Raw genomic sequence first — 8,828 nt, forward strand, 5'->3', positions numbered from 1 at the left:
CCCTTTTAACAATTTAGTTACTACTGCAAATCCAGGATTGTATAGATGAAAAGTGGAGGGTAATTAGTGGAACGCTTTCTCTGTCTCTTTTTAATTTAAAGTTTTTGGTTTTTTTTAATTTCATGTTTCCTGTTGGGAAAAGGGGGGAAAATAATTCAACAAAACCCCAACTTCCTCCCTTGCTCAATAATAAAGATTGTAATGAGCCAGGCTCAGATGGGAAAGTTGGTTTATGCTGGGTGAGCACTTAATTAAAGAATGACTGCACAGCAGATCTGTTCCATTTTACAACCACACATCTTCCTGTTTTATAAAAATGCCTTTTGAAACCCAAAGGAAACTATGTAAAAGTGTTTGACTGGAAGCTGCTGTTTTGATTTTATCCACTTCCAATGATTGAAAAAGGTGAAATGGAGACATGTAATGCTGGGAGTGGAACATCTCTCTTTTGCTTCTGATTTAAAAACCGTATCTCAGAGATCATTAAAAGTGGGTGGGTGGGGGAAATGGGACGGTAACAAAAAAATGTAGCCTGTAGGAAAGCCAATCTGTAAAATATAGATTTACATCCTTCAGCCAATTAACTGGCCACTCTAGCACTCCTTAAGCATCCAAAATCCCCATAGTCTGCAATGAGTGGTTTGGGTGTGCAAGGATTGGGCCCTTAAAATGGCTCCATTAATGGAAATAGCACCAAGGCAAATACAGAATAATTTATAGTTTCAGAGTCACCCATTAACTCCGCTGTGCCATGCGACAGTATTTCGAGCTCAGCAAAGGAAAGGAATGATTTACTAGTAATTTACAATTCTGTAGCACCTTCCAACCAAGGGTCTCAAAAAAAGCATTCTGGAAACATTACATGAGCCAAGTTCCACCTCAGGGGTAAGGGGCATTCTTTTCCATTTTAGAGAGAGAGGAAGTCAGACATGCTTTCTCTCCACTAGCAATGCTCGGGATCTCTCACTGTGGTGCAGCCACACCAGTGAACATGGTGGTGGGAGCTCTAGTGTTGACAGGACTTAGACAGCCTAGTGCTGGAAATGCCTAAGACTACTCCAAAATATGGCTTGTCTACACGTGGAGCTAATCAAGAATAGCTGTAATGTTTTAAATTCACAATCTCAATCCAAATCAACTTTCAAGTGTAGAGAAGCCATAAATCGTGGTGTTTAAAACTGCAGTGGCAGACAGATCACCTGCACCCCAGTGCTGTGCTTGTCACAGGGTCATCCACCCCTTTTCAGTGCTACAAAGGGTAGAGATTTAGGCTGATGTCAGGAGAAACTTTCTAATTGTGACATCAGCTAAGATCCTTGAATAGTGTCCCAGGGGAAGTGATTGGGATATTTCTGGGAAAAGAGCCCTAGAAAATAACCTGCAAGAACATTCTTGCATTGTTTGGTGGATGGGAGATGACCTAATAGGTCTTTTCCATGTCCGCTGTCTCTGACTCAATTGAAAAGTTAACAGGGTGAGCTGCGTCTGTGATGAAGACATATCCTGTACTTCCCAAAATGCACCACTTTCTAATTTTACTGCAACAGAGGCTCTTTGCATCTGCACCACAAATTTTATCTAAAAACATCTCCATGGTTACAGCCACCTCCTACCCCTTTTCATGGGCATTCAGGACATATTACTCCTACTGGTGCTATGGTCAGATTACCGTTGCCATTTACTTTCAGCTACACGGGCCCATAAGAGCCTTGCAGGAATGTAAAGTGTTGTCAGCCGCTTTTGAGCCAGACTGAGTAGCCCTTGTTCACATTAGTGAGCCGTTACTAACACATAATCTGACAAGGAGTCTATGCACACGCCTGAGAGTCACAGTCTGGTCCCTTGTATATATTTTTTTGCAGTTTCAAGTGTGCATTCACTGGTAAAAAAAAAAAAAAGAAAAAGTAGCCACAAGACCATATTATAAATTAACCATTTTATTGAATATCAATAAACTGTATATAATTATATAAAAGTTTCATCAGTACAAAATTGTGGCACAAAAATATAAATACCAGTGTACCTTTGAAATGTAAACATACTCTGTTATGATTGTGTGAAAACAATGTACAAAGAAAGATGCATTCACTAGGCACCTGTCAATAACCATAAATAGCTCTTTTGGCACACACCTGTCAATGGCCAGTGCTTTGCACAAGCCACCATTGTATCATCTGACAAGTGCCTGCTATTAGTCACAGTTCTCTTGAAAAGCAGTTGTTAAGAGTCATATTAACAGGTGCTTGAGTGCATAGCTGCTCTGTAAACAGGATTCTTGTTTGAAATGGCTACCAATGCCTTTTATGGACATTGTTAATCTTGTAGGCATTGCAAATTGTCATTGTGCTGGGGGAGAAGCAGCTGCTTGAGAACTAATGTGATACTGTATTATTGCATAGTTACACCTTCTGCAGGCCGCATATACACAATCAAGGAGAAGAAGGGGTTTATGTTTAACACTTCGCTTTTGTCCTTCATTAAAAAAATAAAACAAAACAACACACAACTGTGATATATATTTCAGACCAGCTGTATGTAATGGTTCAGGGCGCAATCCTGCAAGGTGCTGAGTGCCTTCAGCAACCAACAGGCACCTGTTAAGTCTATAGCAACACTCAGATTGATATCAATAAGCCTGATCCTGCATCCACTGAATTTAGCTGGAGTTGAGGGAAACTCGGTTCATGCCTTCATTTTATAAGGCACAGTCAATCACAGTAGGGGATCTGATCCTGTGGTAACAGAAGTCAATTAGAGTTTCACCATTGACTTCAATGGAAAAAGGATCAGGCCTTTAAATTGCGCCAGAGGTATAAAGATGAAGAGCATGGTAAAAATATCATTTAAGGCCCAAAGCAACTGGATACACAGGGCTTCATAGACACTGTAATGGCAATATGAAGGAAACTACCTCCTATAGAAACTAGTAACAATACATGTATTTGCATGTAAGAGTCCTTGGGGTTTAGAACCTTTAGCGAGTTCCAGAGCAGCCCGTTTCTTCATGTTTGTGAAGTAGTGACATTCGGGAGAAAGTCCGGGAGCAGGTTTTGCATTGATACTTCTTTACATCTGAATGAGTCTGCAGGTGGGCTCGGAGATTAGAGCGGTCAGCAAAGGCCCTATTGCAGTGTGTACAGGAAAAAGGCTTTTCACCTATAAAACAAAGAGAAGCATTCACAATTAAACAGTGCATCAACACATGGAGAATATCAAAGAGTGAGCCATTCAATGGGCAAAGTTTGTTAAAAGCTCTTTGAAAAGAAGTGCTGAGTATTATTGAGATTTTAAAGGACATTTATAAATCTCTCTGTATAAATGCATGTACATTGGTATGTGCGTGATCCACTTAGACAAAATTCTACACTTAGGAATTTGGTAGTAAAAAGAGCATTCCCAAACAGTTAAATGAGATTGTATGAAAAGTAAAGCCAGAGAAAGGTAAAAACCCCACGATTTCACAAAGTAATTAAGGACACAAATATTTCATGGGAAAGTTTGGTGTTGTTGAACCTGACTGTTTGCACATAACTGTGATATGATGAAACAATAAGTATTATTAATTGTGTCACAGCAGGCAGTGTTTGAAAGCAGGACTCTAAAACTGGAGTATAGCTATTTCCTTTTCTGTTCATCCACCTCCCAGTGTTGAAAAGCCTAAGCAGGGTGAATTCCTGGCAGAAAGGCTGGAGAAAGAAATGTGCCTGGTCAATTTAGAAAGCACAATTAAGTCTTTCTAGCTTCCTTCAAACAACATCTTTAGTACTTTAAGAGGGTGTGAAATCAGCGCCAAGTAACAATTAAACTATCCCTGTGGCAAGCACAAAGGATGCTGAAGGAGATGCATTGTAAATGTGATACTTCTTGGATTAAAAGCTAAAAGCCTCAACAGGCTGGCAGCTGCAAGTCTGTTGCTTTGCCTGGGGCATTACAGTAACAGGTGCACCATGCTAACAGCATTGCTACATTAAAGCACCTGCCTACACAGACCATGAGCCTTCAGCGTCCCCAACTCCCTGCTCAATAGTACCATTAGCCAAACAATGAAAATCAGTGAGGTTTGAAATGATGCTTTTGTGTTGGAACTAAGCTTATCCTCCTTGATTCATGAGGGACTCATATGCCTGGAGAATTAAAGAGATGCTGGATAACAGGCCAGTGTTCATATCAAGGTGGTCAAGTTTCCCCCCAGTGTCCACAACCCTGACACTAGACAGAAGGAAAGACTGCAGATTATAATGTGAACTTTACTCCAGGAGCTAAAAAAGCATGCGGGAAGGAAGAGGGGCAGAGAAGAGCAGGAGTGGTCTTGCATAGGTAAGACATTTAACAGAAGGGTGAGAACACACCCAAACCACAGAACTGTCACTGAAAGTGCATCTTTGCTCAAGCTTTCAACATGAACTCTGCGCTCTTCAGAACGCCTGGGCTCAGATCCTCAAGGGGTGCAGTTTGAACGGACTGGAGTTACCCTGATTTTACACCCACTACGAATCTGCCCCCTGATTTTACCAGAAAGGTATTTAAAGGCCATTTTACAGAGAGCCCTTATCTCCCCCAGATAAGATATAAAACTGTTGCTTCGCTTCAGGCTGCAGGCCTGGGGGTTGAGGCAGGAGCAGGAGGAGATAAGGGAGAAACTCCAGAGTCAGCTGTTACCTGTATGGGTTCGGATGTGGCCCTGCAGCAGCCAGGGCCTGGAGAAAGCCTTGCCGCAGATTTTACACACGCAGGGCAGGGTATGGCTTCGGATGTGCATCTTGAGAGCGCCCAGGCTCACGTACTCCTTCTCACAGTACTTGCAGCTAAAAGATTTCCTGGTCTGGGAATCACAGTGCAATTGTTTGTGCTTGGAAAGGCCGGCAAAGGTGGAGTAGGACTTGTTGCATTGACTACACTGGAATTTCTCGGCCTCGGTGGCAGAAGAGGCCGGGCTGGGCGGGTCAGAGGTCTTGCCTTCATCCTCCTCGCTGGACAGGGAGGTCAGGTCTAGGGGCTTGGACTCTGGGCTGGGGGAAGCGGCGCATGTCTTGTATTCCGTCTCCGAGGTGAAGAAGTTGGAGAGCAGCCCTGTGTCCCACACAAGCGGGGGGTAGTAGGCCCCCGGACTCAGGACCTCCGGCTGGGGGATGAGGGACAGGGGGCACTTCTCGTACAGAAAGGGCGACACGATCACTGGAAAGAAGCAGAGCGGGCGGTGGTTAGCCAGTCCCAGGATGCGCAGCCACACTGGGAGCGCGAGGCTGGGAAGGGGCCTGATCCCGGGACCGCTGACAGAACTCAATGGGGTTGGGGGCAGAATCGGGCCCCAGCAGCGCGAAGCGCGCAGAGAAAGCGCGCGGCGGGCTCCCTCCGCTCCCGGGGCTGCCGTGGGGGCCCAGAGCTCCTGGCAAGGCCACGCTCCGATCGCAGGTGCCGTACGCAGAGCGGGGCGTCACTCTGCAGCGCGACCCCACGAGCGGGTCATGGGGGCGGCGTCTCTAACCCGGGGCGCAGGCTGGGCGATGGGCACCGGTGACTCAGGCTGCGATGCAGGTGCGCTGCCCACGCAGCGCGCCCAGCCAGAACCTCCCGGGGCCAGCAATGGGGCAGCAGCCACATGCCGGGCTCCCTCCCGGAGATCCCGGGGCGGACAACGCAGCCCCAGGCCGGCAGCCGTCAGGCCGCTCCCCTGCCTCTGCTCAAGCCCGCGGTGTTCGCACGTGGGTGGCGCCCTGGACACAACACGCGCAGCTTCCCGTGCCCGGGGCGCACCAGCCTGGCGAAGTCACAGTGCGGACAGTGCCCTTTTCCGGCCCCACACCCCGTCCCCAGCGACTCCCTGCAGCTCCTGTCCCCGTGCCCAGTTCCCCTTCCAATCCCTGCCCCCGTGCCCAGCCTCCATCCCCGTGCTCAGCCCCCATCCCCGTGCCGAGCCCCCAGCACCCCGCCCTCCACCTCCAGACTCCGTGCCCAGCTCCCCTTCCAATCCCTGCCCCAGTGCCCAGCTCCTATGCCCGTGCCCAGCTCGCCTTCCACCTCTGCCCCTTGCCCAGCTCCCCTTCCAATCCCTGCCCCCGTGCCCAGCTCCTATCCCCATGCCCAGCCCCCAGCACGCCGCCCTCCACCTCCAGCCTCCGTGCCCAGCTCCCCTTCCAACCCCTGCCCCCGTGCCCAGCTCGCCTTCCAACCCCTGCCCCCGTGCCCAGCTCGCCTTCCAATCCCTGCCCCCGTGCCCAGCTCCTATCCCCGTGCCCAGCCCCCAGCACGCCGCCCTCCACCTCCAGCCTCCGTGCCCAGCTCCCCTTCCACCCCTGCCCCTTGACCAGCTCCCCTGCCAATCCCTGCCCCCGTGCCCAGCTCCCCCCATCCCCGTGCCCAGTCCGCTCTCCATCCTCGTGCCCAGCCCCCAGCGCCTCCCTGCAGCTCCAGTCCCCGTGCCCAGCCCCCAGCGCCCCCCTCCATCCCGGTGCCCAACCCGCAGCGCCCCCCTGCAGCCCCCGCGGCAGGGACACTTACCGGTCTGACTCTCCAACTCGCTGTAGTTGGGTTTCTTGCTGGCCGAGAAATGCTTCTTCACCAGAAAGGAGCGCGGCATCTTGCGGCCAGGCGCGTCTCCGCTCGCTCGCTCTCCCCAGCTACCCGGGCCTTCAAGGGACGCTGGCCCGAAACTCCTCCGCCCCCGCCGGCCAGTCCCCCGGCTACCGCCACCAACCTCAGCAGCCCACCAGCGCGCGGCGGCTAATATGGGCCCGGGAGGGGGCGAGACGGACACGCCCCCTTGTCACTTGGCAGCCAATGGCCGGCGGCGGGGAGGTCTCCGCCGTTCTGGGGTCCAGTCGGTGCAGCGTCTTCTCGCCCAGCACCGCCGTCCCAGCACGGCCAGAGCTCCCGGCGCCCCAGGGCGCTGGGCCAGGACTGGGCGAGGCTTCCGCACAGAGACCCGGCCAGCCCCTCGCTGCGCGCACTGCAGCCTGCGCGGGCAAACCCATCCCGCTGACCGGCTGCGCCGGGTCCCATTGTGCGGGGCTGGCAAGAGCCCCCCCCAGACGTGTGGGGCACAGAGAAGAGCAAGTAGGGCCCCCGAGATACCGGTCAGAGGCGCCTTTGCAAAGGCACCAGAATTCAGTGGGGAAGCACTAGGTGGGAAATGCACAGAGTCCGGCTGCGGTGCCCAAGGAGGCTCCTTTTATTGCTGTCCATTTCACCCTTTAGCACATATATTCTCAGGTTTCAAGCAATACACAGACATGTTCTCCGCCTCTGATCCCTGTGCTGGCTCGGGACACAGTTCAAGCGCTGCCATGGACAGACTTTGGGGAAGTTTCAATCCAGACCGCACTTGAACATTACTGCTGGCTCTTGCCTCCACCAGAAGCAGAACCAATTCCCTAGGCCCAGCCCCTATAGATGGGACCTCTCTCACAGAACACATCCAGTGAGGTCCAGTTTGGGTCCAGCTTTTGAGGATTTCTCCGAAAGAAGGGGTTTCTCTGGGGAGACTTGTGCAAGCTAATATGCTGGTGCTGAGGTCCAGCTGGGTGTTTAGGTCCCCAAAGCAGCACATGCCTTTAAAGAGCTGCCACAAAGGGAGGCATTAGCACAGATTTCAAGACAACTCCTGTCTCTTTGGTGAACTTTGCTTCTTCTCCCAGGCTGCAAGCCCACAGGTGTCAACCAGATGCCACCTGCGCCCTCCGCATTCCAGGGACAGCAGGTGCAGGCCAGGGAAGCCCTGGGCAAGGGGGGGATTGAAGAGGGCTCAGCCCAGCCTAGATCCCAGCCCCAGGAGGATAATTTGGCCTGTTGGTACAGATGTCTGTGAGGAGGCCTGGAAGCAAGCTGGGGAGCTGCTAGATTAGTATCTGCACATCATCAAGCAAGGGGGAAAGTGGGACAGGCAAGACACTAAAAAGGAGCTAGACTAAAAGGCACTAAAATGGGAGTTTACAGAGTGATAGAAATTAAAGTGAAAAGCCATCATCAAAGAACCTGCTCTCACACATCTTCTGTCTATTTCATTGCTCCAGACAAGGTGCTGTGCGCCAGGCCCAGTTTAGGACAAGAGCAAACGCCTTGAATTGATTCGATTTTAGTTGTTGACCTAATTCATTTTTTCAAACAAATGCACTACTACCACGTGGAACAGAGGCTCCCCCAGCTCTTTCCAAATTGGGTCAGCATCGCCCTCTGCAGGTATTTAACGAAAACTGTATTCAGATCCGAATAAATCAGGATTTATTCTCCTTGCTATTGCAGGAGACAAGTTTCATGATGAGCTGCTATTTTGAAAGGGTTCAAATTCAAAGGGTTTAAAAATCGGGGTGTGGGGAGGAGAGAGGAATAATCAGTAACATGGAAGAGTTGTTACAGTTTACACTGGGATAATTTTTTTAATGCCCCAAACCCATATATCACCGGGACAGCCCTGAATTTAAGACACCCCCTCCTCTCTGATTAAAGAGTTTCCTATTAAACTAACCCGATTTAAGCAAGAGTTAAACCCATTTAAGTGTGTCTACATTGGCTTTAAATTAATCTACATTTGGCGTTTGCACTGGTTTAACTAGACTGATTTTAAATGTATATGGTTAAATCGATGCAGTTTTTCTAGTATACACATGGCTTGACTAATAACTTTACCCAAATGGCGGAGAGACAGAAAAACCTAGACACAACTCTGGGCCTGCTCTGTTGGGATAACATCCCTAGCCACTCTCTACTCTTCATGTATTGGACTACTGCATTTAATAATTTCTTGCCTGGTTTTGAATAGAGGGAGATAGACTGAAAACCTGCAACGCAGATTATTTTAAAAATCTAGAATAAAATTAGAGGATGTAAAAATC

The 8,828-nt window shown here is 49.8% G+C and overlaps 1 protein-coding gene across 1 annotated transcript; it reads right to left on the bottom strand.

Annotated features, from left to right (window-relative positions):
* Positions 1-1,921: 1,921 nt before the first annotated feature.
* SNAI1 (snail family transcriptional repressor 1) lies at positions 1,922-6,716 on the bottom strand. Its single transcript, XM_073309444.1, has 3 exons — positions 6,499-6,716; positions 4,660-5,175; positions 1,922-3,156 (listed from the first exon to the last, which is right to left on the bottom strand). The coding sequence occupies exons 1-3, from the start codon at positions 6,575-6,577 to the stop codon at positions 2,975-2,977; spliced, it is 777 nt and encodes a 258-aa protein (XP_073165545.1). The 5' UTR covers positions 6,578-6,716; the 3' UTR covers positions 1,922-2,974.
* Between the last annotated feature and the right edge of the window lie 2,112 nt (positions 6,717-8,828).

The sequence above is a fragment of the Lepidochelys kempii genome, chromosome 13 (assembly GCF_965140285.1).
Source record: "Lepidochelys kempii isolate rLepKem1 chromosome 13, rLepKem1.hap1, whole genome shotgun sequence".
Lineage (NCBI taxonomy): Eukaryota > Metazoa > Chordata > Testudines > Cheloniidae > Lepidochelys > Lepidochelys kempii.

Bases quoted from the DNA above. Each gene is read 5' to 3' on its own strand.
- SNAI1 (XM_073309444.1), bottom strand. From the start codon at position 6,577: ATGCCGCGCTCCTTTCTGGTGAAGAAGCATTTCTCGGCCAGCAAGAAA. The intron at 5,176-6,498 runs GTAAGTGTCCCT...GCTTCTTTCCAG, and splicing joins CGAGTTGGAGAGTCAGACCG to TGATCGTGTCGCCCTTTCTG. The intron at 3,157-4,659 runs GTAACAGCTGAC...TTTGTTTTATAG, and splicing joins CCACATCCGAACCCATACAG to GTGAAAAGCCTTTTTCCTGT.